The sequence below is a fragment of the Saimiri boliviensis genome, chromosome 14 (assembly GCF_048565385.1).
Source record: "Saimiri boliviensis isolate mSaiBol1 chromosome 14, mSaiBol1.pri, whole genome shotgun sequence".
Taxonomy (NCBI): domain Eukaryota; kingdom Metazoa; phylum Chordata; class Mammalia; order Primates; family Cebidae; genus Saimiri; species Saimiri boliviensis.
The window spans coordinates 79,789,216-79,805,575 of NC_133462.1; the positions used below are offsets into that span (position 1 = coordinate 79,789,216).

Below are 16,360 nucleotides of genomic sequence, written 5' to 3' on the forward strand. Positions count from 1 at the left end.
CCATTTGCATGCCTAACAACATTCTCTGCAAACCCTCAGCATCCTCTAGTGGCCAGTCCATGCCAAAGTCTCCCAGGCTGCCTTTCTCCAGTTGCTTGGTTGACTCAGGATCCACACAAGACCCACTCACTGTGTTTGGTTGTTGGATCTCTGGCATTTCTGTGTTCAGTGACAGTCCCCCACCCTGCTTTGCATTGTATTGTTAAAGCTGCCCATGTGGTTCTCAAGCGAAGCCAGGGCTGATTGGCTTGACCTCGTCTTCCAAAGGTGAGGAGGCTGAGGCCCCGGCAGGGCAATGACTTGCTCAGGTGACACCATGCGGTAGACCCAGCCCTTGGCTCCGTGCCGGCATGCTCTCCTGTGCCACGGGACTCCTGCCCTGTGACAGCACCCACAGTCCCTTCCTACGAGAGAGAGACTAACAACTTTCAGATTCATGCAAAACTTTACTTCCATGTGCTTTTTTTCTGGGGCCTATGGATTTCAAGGGACCTGTACCCCCCACAAGGTTAAGATAGGGGAGATGCTTTGGCTCCCAGAGCTACTGGCTGGCGGACTGGCTTAGGTGACCACTGGCTTGCTGTGAGAATGGAGGCTTCCATCGGTTCAGCTAAATTCCCCCTCAGCTGGCCGGAGTCTCGCTGCCACCCTTGATGAAAGTCCTCGTTTACCACTAGATGGCGCAGCTTCCCCACAGGCTCCACTGAAAGGCCCTTTGGTCCCTGGGAAACCCAGCTTGGTAAAGGAATTGTCTCTACAAGGATGTCTTTCTCCCGTCTCTCCTATCAGGGGTGTTCCAGGCTCTCAGCACGAAGAACGAGGAGTTCATTCATCTCAACATAAACGAGGTACGGCCAATCCAGACCCTCTGCTCAGGGACCCAGCCATGCCCCATAAATGTTTGCTGAACGTATGATTTCATGTGAGAGCTGACATCTAGCTGTGGGAGTGATTACAACAAAATAGCTAGTATTTTTGAGACACTACTTATTAAATCATCAATTGAACCATCACAATAATTCTGTGAGCTGAGTACCAACAGTATCCCCATTTTGCAGGGTGGAAACTGAGGCATAGAGCCATTAATTGCCTTGACTGGAGTGCGTTAGCAGACTCTGTTTTCGTGTCCTTCTCTTCCTCCTGTCACTTGGGTAACTTAGCCTGCCTGCCTTCCAGCTGCCGGTCTGCTCACTCCTCCTTGCTCATGTTGTCCTGTGGCTCCCATGATGCTCCCCTAAACTCCAACAAGTGCAAAACTGGCCCGTTTCTGGGGCCATCAGGGCAATGACAATGGGGGTGGGAGACAACGGGTTCGAGCGTCAGAGGCGTGGAAAAAGGATTCCGGGGGTTTCAATCACCCTCTCCCCAGAGGATCCCTGTGGACCCCTGCTGCTCAGAGGGTGGTCTGCGGGCCAGCAACGGCATATGCCTCACTTAGGAGAGATGGTTGGAAATGCAGAGTGCCAGGCCCTGCCCCAGGCCTGCTGAATGGAAGTCACCTTTCACAGGACCCCAGTGATTCCTGTGCACATAAAGCTTAACGCTCTGGAGACATTCTCCTGCCCAAAGGCAGAGGGGAAACTGGGGCAGTTCACTTCAGTGGTTTCTGTAATTGTTATCTCCCGTGTCCTTCTTTCCCTCCCTGCATCTTTCTTTTCAATTCTCCTTTCTCTTCTACCTAACACCACCAAAGCCAGGAGCTGCTGCCTCCTCCCCGGTCTCCGAGGTTTCTCTCTCCACCGATTTCCATATCACACTCACAGTCAGCTCATTTTCAAATTCAGTGGTAACTTTGGGTCTGGGTAACATTTTATGGAATGTTTCAAGACGAAGAGGTTGATGACAGTTTGTGTATTAGAGGGATTGCACCTCCTCCCCTCTTTTGTGCTCTGATTTTGATTAATTAGGCTGCTCCGTGCCTCGGTTTCACCATTTGCAGAAAGTGACATGGCCTTAATATTACACACAAAGTTTGCTTTCTAATAACATATCATTTGGCAATTATGGTGACTCACTAATTTTCTCATGTGTGTATCTCAGCTCCCTGGACATGTTATAATTTTATTGAGAACATAAACTGGGCATTTTTCTTCTCTAGTTTTCTCTTTCATCTTCAGCATGTAGAACACATTTAATAACTATACCTCTTTTGATCACTCCAAGACTCCAGAGAAAGATGCACATACTCAAACTATTCTATTATGAAAATAAGAGGAAGCCGGGCATGACGGTGTGCACCTGCAGTCTCAGCTATTCTGGAGGATTGCTTGAGGCCAGGGGTTGAGGCTTAGTGAGCTATGACCTCACTACTGCACTCCAGCCTGGACAAAAGTGATAGCAAGATCCTGTTTTGAAAGAAAGAGAGAAAGAAAAGAAGAGAGAGAGAGGAAGGAAGGAAGGGATAGAGAGACAGAGACGCCTAGTTCCACCTTTATTTATCATTTACTTTAAGACAAATGATAAATAATGTCACTAAAAAACAACATGAAGAAGGTGTGATGGCTGCCCCTGGTCCAGGGTGGGAGGAGAGAGTGGGAAGGTTTGTTACTCAGTGGCCTTGTGACTAGTCAAAGGCTCCCGAGCACCAGCAGCATGGAGGAGGCATTCCATTGCTTCAGGTTCAAGGTGGCAGTGTGGACACCTCCACCCCAAGTGCCCACAGGTATGGGGGCTTGAATGGGCTTCTGCCCCGCCCCATATCATCACTCTGCAGGACAACTGGAAAAACCTTTGCGTTTTCTCCCTCTAAACCAGGCCTCCCCAAACTACAGCCCGAGGGCCGCATGCGCCCCCCTGAGGCCATTTATCCACCCCCCGCCGCACTTCAGGAAGGGGCACCTCTTTCATTGGTGGTCAGTGAGAGGAGCACAGCATGTGGCGGCCCTCCAACGGTCTGAGGGACAGTGAACTGGCCCCCTGTGTAAAAAGTTTGGGGACACCTGCTCTAAACCTACCATCCTTACATCTGACTGCACATTAGCATCACCTGGGATTAAAAATCCTGATACCCCAGCCCCTCCCCAGATCCATTAAATCGGAATCTCTGGGGGTGGCCCAAGCAATTGGTATTTTTTAAATTCCCTTGATGAGTCCAGCATGCAGCCAAGTTGAAATATCACTGTTTTAAAGTTCGTCTCCTTCTCCCCGACCCATCTCAGGAGGCAACAGGAGCTCTTCCTGGCTGAGTTGGCCTCACCTGCCGTCACTTTACCGAAAGAGCCTGTGCACCTTTCATCACAGTAGCCCCAGTATTATATACACTGTGCCCAGGAAGGAGGACAGAGAGGGGAGAAAAAAAAGTCTCGGATAATCACGTTCTCCCAAGTCACTGTGCTATGATAAGTAAGCTGCTGGGAAGGCGGAGGCAGGCGGGACTCAGGAGAGAAAATAAAGAGGAATTGCATCCTACTTCTTCAGCTCACTTGTAACACCCCCCAGCTACAGAACCTGCTTCCACTTTCTGCAGCCCCTCCGTGGTGGAGGGCCACCTCTCTCCCAAGGCTGAGAGGACCCCTCATCAACAAGAAAAAGCCATTTAATACTTCCCTGCACAAGATGCCTCAGCGAGGCTGTCCTCTTAACAGGGAGAAAACACATTTTCCCGTCTCTGTCTCACCATCTGTGCTTGATGTGAGCTCACTCAGAAAGGGCTCAGGACTGCCAGAAAATGCCAAGTGCTGAGAATTCATTTATTTTCTTTAAATGGTTTCCTGTTGAGACAGGCATGCAGGTTGTTAGGCAAAATGATCAAATAGCAGATTTCCTGTGATATCAGCAAACTGGGACCTCTCCTGAGCTTGAGGCTGGAAGGAACATGGAAGGACAATGAGCCTTCATCTCTCTCTCTCTGTCTCTCTCTCTCTCTCTCTCTGTCTCTTCCCAGTTCATCAATTTGACGATGAACATCTGAGGCTGCTTGGTAGAGATGCACCCTGCCCAGCTGAATCTTGGCTTCTGGACCTTGACCTTCAGAACTTCTCCTGGCGTGGAAAGATTGTGCCCAGCCCTCTCATCATCCAACCTTCTCTCTTCTCCATCTTGATCTGGGAAGAATGAAATGAACCCAGCTACACCCTCTGATTCTGTGCTACTCCTTTGTAAAGTCACTGCCTTAAGGTGGCTGATGGCACCACCTGTGCCTGACACCCCGGTTCAGGTAGCTCTAGCTTTCCCACACTCTACTTCCCTTCCTTCCATTAAGAATTACTCGAGTTCTAATGCACAGAATCCTGGCTTCCATGTAGCTCCAGTCATTGTGATCAGACATCCTTTATAAAACATGTCTTTATAAATGTGTATGTGGAATAAGATGAGGGAGAAAGGGGTGAGGTCATTATTTGGCATTTCTGCATCCTAAGTGTGCTTCCTTATCGGGGAAAATGTCAGATAATTCTGATAATTGGACAAGAGTGGATCTCTGATAAGAGCGGATCAAGGTGTCAATCTCTACCTCCTCCTATGACAGGTGGTAACCAAAACAGTCACTGTCCAGTCCAGACATTCTTTGTGTCCAAAGACTTTGGGTCAGGAAAGTGGAATGCTCTTATTTCTTCTCAGGGAGAGTCGAGATTCTGGTGAGGTTTGATCTTACTCATCCCCAGTGTGATGGGGAAAACAGAGAGGAGAAGGCTCACTGTAGCCCACCGGTGCTGAACAAGAGAATCCACTGAGTTGGAATAACGGGAAGTAACATGAGAATATACTGGCTCAGTACATGCCAAGATCCGCGTTCTTCCTGGTACATTTGTGGCAGATGAGGTGGAGGATGGGAACAGGGGATGCTGAGAGGGAAGGAGGGAGAATGGTTGAGATGAAGATAAAGTTAGAAGTGGAGGCTGGGCGTAGTGGCTCACAATTGTAATCCCAGCACTTTGAGAGGCCAAGGTGGGTGGATCACCTGAGGTCAGGAGTTCAAGACCAGCCTGGCCAACATGGCAAAACCTCATCTCTACTAAAAATACAAAAATTAGCCGGGTGTGATGGCAGGCACCTGTAATCCCAGCTACTCAGGAGGCTGAGGCAGGAGAATCACTTACACCCAGGAGGCGGAGGTTGCAGCCTGGACAAGAAGAGCGAGACTCAGTGTCAAAAAAAAATGAAATGGAGCTTCATCAGAACCCTGTCCCTGATCATGGCCAGGGCTCCATGACCTTCTCCTTTACCTTCCAGCCCTTCCCTGGGCTCACCCAGCAGTGGATACAGGACAAGAGCCCTCTCTCAGGAGCAGGCTTAGGACCAAGGCTCTGTGCTGGGGCACGCCAGTACAATCCCAGACACGCCATCTCCTGTGCTCGGTCTGTGCGCACTCTCATCGGTGCACACTGCTGCCATATTGTTTGTTAGATGTTGTGAACACTAACCCTGCTCACAGGTAAAGCTTGGAAGGGGGCTCGCTGTGTGAGCTCCCTTTCCAGTGTCACTCCCACAGGGTGCTTCTAGGCTTTTATGTCCAGGAGCACTTAACTGTCTCTCACCAATTTTGCCTGGGCTTGAAAGGTACCCAGGAAATGATGTTTCTGAACTGGGTGTCCTGTTTTCTTTCCATCCGTATGTTCCTGGCAAAGTTTTTAACCTCTCTGAGACTTAGGTTTCTCCACTCACAGGGATGGTAATTTCTGCCTTACTGAGATCTTGTGATAAATACATGAAATTGTGAGTACAAGGCACCTGGCACAGTACTTGACATGTAACAGGCACTCAGTGCAACTAAGGCCCACTGATGCCAACGAGTGTTTTCTTAAATGTCTAAAAGAGTTAGATACTATCACATGCTTCCCGTTTACCTCTGTTCTTCATTACAAGGATGCAAGAATTATAGAACTATCAGTCTTGAAGCAGAGTTCAACAGGGCTTTACGGACTGTTATATGATCATGAGCTGAGAACAAAAAAGAGTGTATGCATTTAGCTTCTATTTGTTTCTGAATTACATGGTCTGATACTGACACCCAGAAGCGAAGATGTTTCACATGCATGAGTTTGATTTGACTATAATTAGAGTAATTTTTGTAGCTTACAATTCAGACCAAAAGCTTTTGAGTGTGAAAGGAATAATGTCAGTTATTACTTCAGGAGAATAGATGCAAACTGCAGCTGTCCCAGGAAAATTGTGATTTATGGCCATTCTTGTTACGTCCATCACCGCCCGTGTAACATACTTTAGGTCTTGGCACCTAAAACATTCATGCCCTGCTACCTTTAAATTAAACAACAGTGGCTGGGCATGGTGGCTCATGGCCGTAATCCCAGCACTTTGAGAGGCCAGGGTGGGTGAATCACCTGAACTAAGGGGCTTGAGATTAGCCTGGCCCACATGGTGAAACCCCGTCTCTACTAAAAATATAAAAATTAGCTGGGTGCAGTGGTACACATCTGTAATCACAGCTGCTCAGGAGGCTGAGGCACGATCACTTGAACTCAGGAGTCAGAGGGTGCAATGAGCTGAGATCGTGCCACTGCACTCCAGCCTGGATGACAGAGTGAGACTCTGTCACAAAAATAAGAATAAAAATTAATTAATTAATTAAACAATAGTATACATGAGCTATCTAACCTACTGCTTTGCACCAAAATCACTTGAAACACAAAGAGATACATACCTAGTCACATTACAGTCAAACTGTTGGGGAAAAAAAAGAGAAAATCTGAAAAGCAGCTTGCGAAAAATGACTCATCACGAACAGGGAGCAGCACAATTAGCAACTGACTTCTCATAAGAAATGCAGCTGACAGAAGGCAGTAAAATGACATTCCAAGTGCCAAAGGAAAAATCTTTCAGTCAAGAATTCTATTTTTCCACCAGAACTGCAAAACTGGAGGCATAATGAAGATAGTCCCAGTTAAGACTGAGAGAATTCACTATTAGCCAACCTGCCATTGAAAGATATAAAAAATGTATTGCAGGGTAAAAGGAAATAAATCTAGATGAGATTGTGAATCTGTAGATACAAATGAAGAGCAATCAGAAGGGTATCTGTGGATAAACAAAAGACTATATAAACATGTTATCTTCCCTTCTAATTTTGTTTGAAGACATTAGATTATATAAAGCATTCATTACTGTACTATATTGTTAGGTTTATAACATATAGAGAGACATACTGTAAAGGAGAGGGGAGGAAACAAAGTATTAAAGGAATATGTTTATATTTTCTTGGCAATACTGACTGAATTAGATATTAGATGGTTATAAATTAAGATGCAGACTGTAATCTACAGAGCAACCAAAAATATAGTACAACAGCAGAGGAATCAAAGTAGAATATGAAAAAAAAATGTGTAGCACAAAAGCAGTAAGTATCATAAAGGATCGATATATTAGGAATACATAATAATTATAAATATGATAATACCTAATGGCAGAGTCTCAAAATTACAAAGCAAAAATGACATAATTAGAAGAAGAAATAGATGATTTAGATTTAACATTTATGGCTAGAAAGTTCAATACCCCACTTTTAATAACTGATAGAACAACCATTCAGAAAATCAACAAGGAAATAGAAAACATGAACGAGACTATCAGCCAACTTGACTGACTGACATTTATAGAACATTCCACCCTCAGGTAATTAATACACATTTTTTTCAAAAGCACATGGAACGTTCTCCACGTTAGACCGTATACTAGACCGTAAAACTAATTTTTAATATGCTTAAAAGAATTTAAATCACTCAGAGTATACCCTCTAGCCACAAAGGAGTTAAATTAGAAACAAAAATAAGCTTTGGAAATCCTCAAATTTTAGAAATTAACACATTTCTAAATAACCATGGGTTGATGAGAAGAATTACAATGGAAATTAGAAAGATGTTGAACTGAATGAAACGAAAATAAACTATGTGTTTACGCATCTCTATACACATCAACACTAACAGGATGAAGCTAAAGCAGGACTGAGAAAAGGAGAATGTTCTCAAAACAATAATTTAAGCTTCCATTTTAAGAAATTAGAGAGAGAGGCAAATGAAACCTTAAAAGCAAAGAAATAAAGACTAGACAGAAATCAATTAACTAGGAAAGAAAAAAATAATAGAGAACATCAAGGCTATGAAAAGGTGATTCTTAAAAAAGATTGCAAAATTGATAAATTTTTAGCTAAACTGATCAAGAAAAAAGAGAGAAAACACAAATTAACAATCAGGAATCTAAGAGTGGGCATCACTACTGATCCATCAGAAATTAAAAGAATGATAAGTGAATATTTTAAACAACTTTATGTCAACAAATTAGACAACTTGGAATGGAAAAATTCCTAGAGAAAGATGAATTACAAAAACTACCTTCAGAGAATACTGAAAACCTGAATAGACCTATGTATTAGTCCATTCTCACACTCTAATAAAAACATCTGAGACTGGGTGATTTATAAAGGAAAGAGATTTAATTGACTCACAATTCAGCATGCCTGGGGAAGCCTCAGGAAATGGACTGTCCTGGTGGAAGGGGAAGGGGAAACAAGGTACCCTCTTCACAAAGCGGCAGGAAGGAGAAGTGCCAGCAGGGAAAATGCAGGACACTTATAAAATCTTCAGATCTCGTGAGCCGCTCTCACTGTCACAACAGCACCATGGGGGAAACTGCCCCCATGATTCAATTAACCTCCACTTGGTCCTGCCCTTGACACATGGGGATTATAGGGAGTACAATTCAAAGTGAGATTTAAGTGGGGACACAGAGCCAAACCATATCAACATATAACGTGAAACATATAATACCCTATCAACCCATAACATTTTGGTCCTCAGACCAGATCCTTTGGGCTGTGCCTGGAGAGAGCCTCAGGCCACAGTCATGTTTATCTGAAATACAGATCCTGCCTCCAGGTTCCTCTCTACCCTGTCCTGTGCAGAGCTATGCAGTGCACTGAGGGGCCAGAGCTTCAGAAAGCGCAGAGCATGTGACCTGGTTGGCTGAGGTGCCAGGGTCATTGGTGCCAGCCCAATTCAGTGTACTGGATCATTAGCAGAAACAAAGCACCATTCTATTGAGAGCCAAGACCGCCTGCCAAGTACCAGTGTGAAGGCTGCCTCGTCACCACAGCTGTGAATCAAGAGTAGGCTGTGCTTACTACTAATGCCAGCCTGGGGCATTTTCCCAGCCCCACAGTGCCTTTCTGAAGTGGGAGAAGGGGAGGGATAGGGTGAGACTCTTTTTGGTGCCCGAACAGTGCCTGTGATAGAAGAATGTAGCTCAGTGATGTTCCCAAGGAGGTTTATTGATTTATTATCAGCAGAACTCTGCTGGGAGGAAAAGTAACCCTCCTTTTAAGGAAAGGGAATGGTTGAACCATATAGAGCAACTGCACGATCCTGTAATGGAAACGGCATTGAACTTAGAGTTTGAGTCCTGTATTCTAGTCTAGAACTTACCTCCAGCTAGCTGTGTGGACTTAACCATATCGCTCAACCTCTTTGGATCACCTTGCACCTTGCAATTATGTGATTCCTTCTCTCATTCTGGGAACTAGAAGGCTGGGTCAAGTGTGGCTCAGTCCTAGTCTAATTGGATGGATGAAGAGGAAGTAACGAAGGTGGGGCCAGCGAGCCTGAGAATTCGTCTGCTTCCCTGACAGAACTCAGAGTTCTGAGAAGAATGTGTTCGTGCAGCAGATTCTCTGTAGGCCACATCAGGACCTGGCATCTTGGAAATTGTACTCCTCCTGCCTTTCAACAGCTCAGCACACTCAGCTCCTCCACCATACACGCTTACCAGACCTGACTTGTCTGAATGGGTTTAGCGTTCTCTCCTGTCCTTCCCAGTCGACCTTCTGCATGCTAAAAAGAGAGTCACCCACCCAGACGATCTCCTTGCGGTCACTTCTCAATGCACCAGAACAGCTTCCTTAGTTGTGACAGTGAACAGTGTGTTTACAAACAAAAGGGGCTCACTGCCCAATGTGCTAGAAGCCAATGCTTTGACACTGCGTTTCTGAGAAAAGAAAAGCTTTGCACTGCAAGCTAATTCACAAAGAGACCAGAACGTCAAGCTCAAATCTGTCTTCCTGTGCTGGCTCCAAAGCAGTATTTTTATTAGAAAAGGTTCAGGGGGTGTATTCTGAGATTAGTAGGTGATTGGTGGAGGAAAGAGGAGGTCTAGAAGGTCCTCCAGCATGTCTTTTTCTCTCCATGCCTCCTCTTGGGTCTCCTGTGCAATTTCCAGGGGAGTTAGTATGAACCATGCAGTGGAAATTCAGGCTGTGATATCAGCAAGCTCGTCCTGCACAGACTCCAACTGGCCATTTTGGTTACAACTGATTTCAGCCGGTTTTTAAAAAATCTCGTAGGCAGAGGGAGTTCCAGTGTTTCAGCAAGTTCTTTTTTTTACCTGCCATGCTGCTAACTCAAGAGTTTCTGTTAGTCATTGGTTTAACTATTTGGGGCCCGGTTTCAACAGCCCCCTGAAAATGGCCCAATCCAGGGGACAGCATCAGCCAGCATCCTCTGTGGGGTGTCTGCAGTGTGGGATGCCATGGACCATGCCTTCCCTCATAAGACTGATTTCTGCTCTGGGCCCGACCCTGCCCTGGCATTCCCCTGCCTTCCTGGCTGCTCTTTCATAGTTTCACCGTGCTTTCTCCCTGGGTTTACATCTAATAATTGGTGTTCTTCTCCTCTCACTCTATACACTCTTCCTGGTTCATGTCTGCTGTTCTCGTGGTTTTCACAGGAATGGGAGGAAGGCATGGAGACTTTATGTCTCCATCTCTATGTCACTTCCTCCCTTGCCTGTGCCTTCACCCTGGCCTCCTCGGGCTCCCTGACAACAGACGGTAGAGGACAGCTGGGTCTGCTCTCACTCCCAGCTCCACCAGGCGCCTCTGCTTCTGCACTCTGCAGACACTGGGTACACACTCTGCCAGCGCAGGAAGGCTGGGAGTAACCCTGCTGCTTACAGGAGTTTCTGCCTCCCCATTGCTCCTAGGAAAATGCCAAGAATGCCAGCAAAGCCCTGGGTGCCTCTAGCGTGGTTAGACAAGCTTCAGGATGCAGCCATGGACTGGCACTGACAGGTCGCTCATTTGGAACTGAGGCCCTTAGCCTTGCTTGCTGGGTCACAGCACTGCCCTTGGCCTCTCAGTGCTCGTCCACTGCAGGCTTTCCCCAGGGACAAGAAGCAGCTCAACAGCGGGAACCAGGTCAAGCCACATTCATTGTCATGTATCCTAGGTGCCCAGCACAGCTTCTGGCCCGCAGGAGGTGTTGGTTAATGTCTGTGGAACAAAAGTGTGGATGAAAGGAAATCTTGGGTCCAGAATGTATTCCTGTCCCCTTCAGTCCCTTTGAATGGTCAGAATAGGCTTGTGTTTTGTGGATCTGGGAAGCATTGCTTATTCCGCATCCGTTTGCTGGTGCTTAAAACTGGCTCTGTCACTGCTCCAAAAGCATGCAGGGTGTTTGCCTCTGGAGATGGCATTATGCCTTCCAGATAGAAATTGCAAGCACACAGCGTGGCCCTCACAGAAGCCATGAGCATTATGGTAAAAACGTTTGAGAGAAAACAGGTGCAAGCCCTTTTTCTAAGCAAAAGAATCAGTGCAATTCATAAAACATGCCTGCTGTACACAGTTATTACAACTTTAAAAAAAAAAATCACCCAACCTAAGCTACACTCGGTTGGTATAAAGTCCCTGGAAACTTTGGAAAATGTAGACTTGAGATTCCCACAGAAACCCTATGTTTACTATGATCTATTGTTTCATTTGCTAGAAATAGAAAGCAAATCAGTTATTTACAAAGCTGATAATTTTTTTTTTTTTTTTGGCTAGGAATTGGTCACTGTATTTGCAGAAATGGAGCTTTCCTTGGCTGAAATCACAGAGCTATATATTACTTTGGATGGCATATCATGGGAATAAGCACAATAATAACCCATGAAGTCCTCGTTGAGCTCTATCCACCAATTATTAGCCCTGCTACTTCTAAAAACACCCCATTGTTTTATAAACAGTTGTGTGTTTGTGATATATTTGTTATAAAGAGTTTAAGTCATAAAAATATAAGAAAAAAGGCTTTAAAATCTTCCCAAATATCATCTTCATTTTGACAATCATTTTTTAAATTTTATTGTGGGAAAATACAAGAAAATTTACCATTTTAACCATTTATAGATGTACAATTTGGTGGTATTAAGTACATTCTCCATGTTGTACAACCATCATCATCATCATCCATTTTCAAAATGTTTTCAACATGCCAACAGAAACCATATAATCATTAAACAAAAACTTCCCAGTCCTTCTTCCACCCAACCTCTGGCAACCTCTATTCTACTTTCTATCTCTGTGAATTTGTCTATTCCAGGTATCTGAGATAAGTGTACTCACACAATATTCATCCTTTTGTATCTGGCTTATTTCACTTAGAATAATGTTTTCAAGAGTCATCGTATTGTAGCATGTATCAATATTTTCTTCCTTTTAAGGCTAAATAATATTCCACTGTACAGCTATCCCATGTTTTGTGTATCCATTCATATGTTTATAGAATTTAGGTTATTTCTCCCGTTTGGCTATTGTGAATAATGCTGCTATAAACATTGGTATACAAGTAGCTCTTTAAGGTCCAGTTTTCTTTTGGGAGCATACCCAGCAGAGGAATTGCTGGAACATATTATAATCTTTTAACTTTTTGGGGAATCACCAAACTGTTTTCCACTTTAGCTGTACCATTCCTACTGGCAATGCACAGGTTCCAGTTTCTTCAAACCCTCACTAACACGCCTTTTTTAAAGAACAACAGCAGCTATCCTAATGGGTGCGAAATGACATCTTGTTGTGGTTTGGATTTATATTTCCTTAATGACAACTAATGTTAAGCACATTTTCATGTGCTTATTGTGCATTTGTGTGTTTTCTTTAGACAAACCTCTACTCAAGTCTTTTGCCCCTTTTGGAATTCGCTTGTTTGTTTTCTATGGTTGAGTTATATTTCCTGTATTCTGAATAGTGATCCCTTAGCAGATACATGATTTACAACTCTACTCTCATTCCATGGGTTGTTTTTTTATTCTCTTAATAGTGTCTTTTGTTGTACAAAAGTTTTTAATTTTAATGAAGTTTATCTATTTTTTTTATTTTATTGCCTGTGGTTTTGGAGTTACAACCAAAAAACCATTGCCAAAACCAGTGCCATGAAGATTTTCCCTTATGTTTTTGTCTAGGAGTTTTATAGTTTAAACCATTGATTTAAGTCTTTGATCCATTTTGAGTTTGTTTTTGTATACAGTGTTCAGTAAGGATTCAACTTCATTCTTTTGTGTGTGAATAATCCAATTATCCTATTATTATTGGTTGAAAAGCCTGTCTTTTCCCCCAATGAATGGTTTTGGCGCTCATCAAAATCAAATGACTGTATATGTGATATGGTTTTTTTTTTCTGGGCTCTTTATTCAATCCCACTGGTCTATATTTCAGTCTTCATGCCAATTCTACACTGTTTTGACTACTGTAGCTTTATAGTAAGTTTTGAAATCAGGAAGTATGACTCCTCCAACTTTGTTCTTCCTTTACAGGATTGTTTTGATGATTTGTTTTACATGGAATTCTTTTAGATTTCATATAAACTTTAGGATAAGGTTTTCTATCTCCACACACAGAAAAAAATTAATAGGATTGCATTGAATCTGTAGATCACTTTGGGAAATATTGATATCTTAATGTCTTTCAATCATCAGCATAGGATGTCTTTCCAGTTATGCCTTCTTTAATTTCTTTCAGCACTGTTTTATAGTTTTGAGTGTACAAGTCTTTGCCTTTTTGATTAAATTTATTTCTAAGGACTTTTTTTATGTGCTTGTAAGTTGAATATTTTATTTATTTTCTTTTTGAATTGTTCATTACTAGTGTGTAGAAATGCAACTGATATTCATGTGTTCATTTTATGTCCTGCAAGTTTGCTGAATTCATTTTTGACAGACTTTCGTGGAATCTTTCTGGTTTCCTGCATATGAGATCATGTCATCTGCAAACAGAGATAATTTTACTTCTTCCTATTCTTTGGATGCCTTTTATTTCTTTTTCTTGCCTAAGTCCTCTGACTAGGACTTCCTAGTACTGTGTTAAAAAGAAGTGGTGACAGCAAGTGTTCTTATCTTATTTCTGATGTTAAGAGAAAAGAGTCAGCCTTTCAGCATGGAATATGAAATTAGCCTTGAGTTTTTCTACATGGCCTTTATTATGTTGAGTGAGTTTCTTCTATTTTTAGTTTGGTGGTTGTTTTTACCATGAAATGGTATTGAATTTTTTCAATTGCTTTTTCTGCATCAATTGCTATTATAATGTAGGTTGTATCTTCATTCTGTTTATATAATGTGTTACATTGATTGTTTTTCATATGTTGAACCATCTCATTCCAGCAGTAGATCTCACTTGATCATGTTATATAATCCTTTAGTTATGCTGCTAAATTCAGTTTTCTAATATTGTGCTGAAGATTTGTACATCAGTATTCATCAGAGGTATGGGGGTGTAATTTCTTTTCTTTCAGTATCTTTCTCTGGCTTTGTTATAAGATTAATGTTTGCCTCATGAGTTGGGAAGTGTCCTCTCTCCAATTTTTTGGAAGAGTTTGAGTGTGACTGATGCTAATTCTTACTGAAATGTTTAGTAGAATTCACAAGTGATGCCACCTGGTACTGGATTTTTTATATGTTTTATTATTGATTCACTCTTCTTATTGAGTAGATGTCTGTTCAGATTTTCTATTTCCTCATGAGTCAGTTTTGGTAGATTGTGTGTTTCTAGGTAGAGGTGATATAAAATTAATTATAATCCCCCCTTTCATTTCTGATTTCAGTAAATTAAGCCTTCTCTCTTTTTTCCTTGGTCATTGATGTTTTCAAAAAACTGCCTTTTGGCTTTGTTGATTTTCTCTATTGTTTTTATATCTCTATTTTGTTTATCCATGTTCTAATGTTTGTTATTTCATTTCTTCTGCTATCTTTGGATTTAGTTTTCCCCTTTGTTTCTGGTTGCTTAAGGTATATAGTTCAGTTATTGATTTAAAATCTTCCTTTGTTTTTAATGTATGCATTTATAGCTATAAATTTTCCTTATAGTGCTGCTTTCACTGCATCTCATCAGTTTTAGTTTTTGTTTTCATTTACCTCAGTGTATTTTCCAATTTTTTGTGATTATTTTTCTTTGTTATAGTATCTTTGATATAGAGTATAGGTTTCTAGATTGTTTTTTCTCTCAATATTTTAAAGACAGTGCTCCAATTTCTTTTAACTTACAATATTTTTGATGAGAAATTCATTGTCATCCTTATTTTTGTTCATTTGTATATAATGGGTCTTTTTTTCTGGCTTCTTTTAAGACTTTTACTTTATTCCTGGTAGTTAGCAATGTGATTATAATGTGCCTTTGTACTTTCTTTGTGTTTCTTGTGCTTGGTGTCCACTGAGTTTCTTGGATTTGTGAATTTATAGTTTTAATTAAATTTGGAAATGTTCTGTCATTATTCATTCAAATATTTTTGTTCCCCTGCTTCTCCTTTCTGCTTTGGGCAATTCAATTACGTATATACTAGGCCAGTTGAAGTTATTCCATAGCTAACTAACATGTTCTCTTCATTTATTTTTCAGTCTTTTTTCCCCTCTGTGTTTGATTGGCTACTTTGTCTTCAGATTTACTAATTTTATCTCTATATCTACTCTGCTGTTAATCGCATCTGTATTTTTTTTAAATCTAAGCCATTGTGGTTTTCATCTCTAGAAGTTCAAAGTTCAATTTGGGTCTTTCAATCTCTACCATTTCTTTTTTTTTTTTTGAGACGGAGTCTCATGCTATTGCCCAGGCTGGAGTGCAGTTGGGTCCCAGGTTCAAGAGATTCTCCTGCCTCAATCTCCTGAGTAGCTGGGATTACAGGCATGTGCCACCACACCTGGCTAATTTTTGTATTTTTAGTAGACATGAGGTTTCACCGTGTTGGCCGGGCTGGTCTCGAACTCTTGACCTCAGGTCATCCACCTTCCTCAGCCTCCAAAGTGCTGGGATTACAGGCATGAGCCACCACACCAGCCTCTCTCTTCCATTTCTTTACTAAACATGTTCAATCTTCTTTCTGGCTTCTTGAACACATGGCAACAGTTGTAATAACCATTTTCATGTCTTTGTCTACTAAATATATTGTCTGTGTCAGTTCTGGGTCAGTTTCAACTGACCAGTTTTTCCCGTCGTTATGGATTGTGCTTTCCTGCTTGTTTGCATGACTGGTGATTTGTGATTGAATGCCACACATTGGTTGCTGGATATTTTGTATTCCTATAAATGTTATTGAGCTTTGTTCAGTGACACAGATAATTGAAATAAGTTTGATCCTTTTGAGACTTGTTTTTAAGTTTTGTTAGGTGGGACCAC

General features: G+C 42.3%; 1 protein-coding gene across 2 annotated transcripts in view; it reads left to right on the forward strand.

The window, feature by feature from the left end:
* Window positions 1–13,742, forward strand: part of CAPN9 (calpain 9) — a 58,343-nt gene extending 44,601 nt beyond the window's left edge. The window contains exons 19-20 of one of the 2 annotated variants that reach the window (XM_003940768.4): window positions 790–848; window positions 3,884–11,755. In XM_003940768.4, coding sequence (XP_003940817.1) covers window positions 790–848; window positions 3,884–3,910 — 86 coding nt within the window. In that variant the 3' untranslated portion in view covers window positions 3,911–11,755. The other variant, XM_074385314.1, reaches the window with a different exon arrangement.
* The last annotated feature ends 2,618 nt before the right edge of the window (window positions 13,743–16,360 follow it).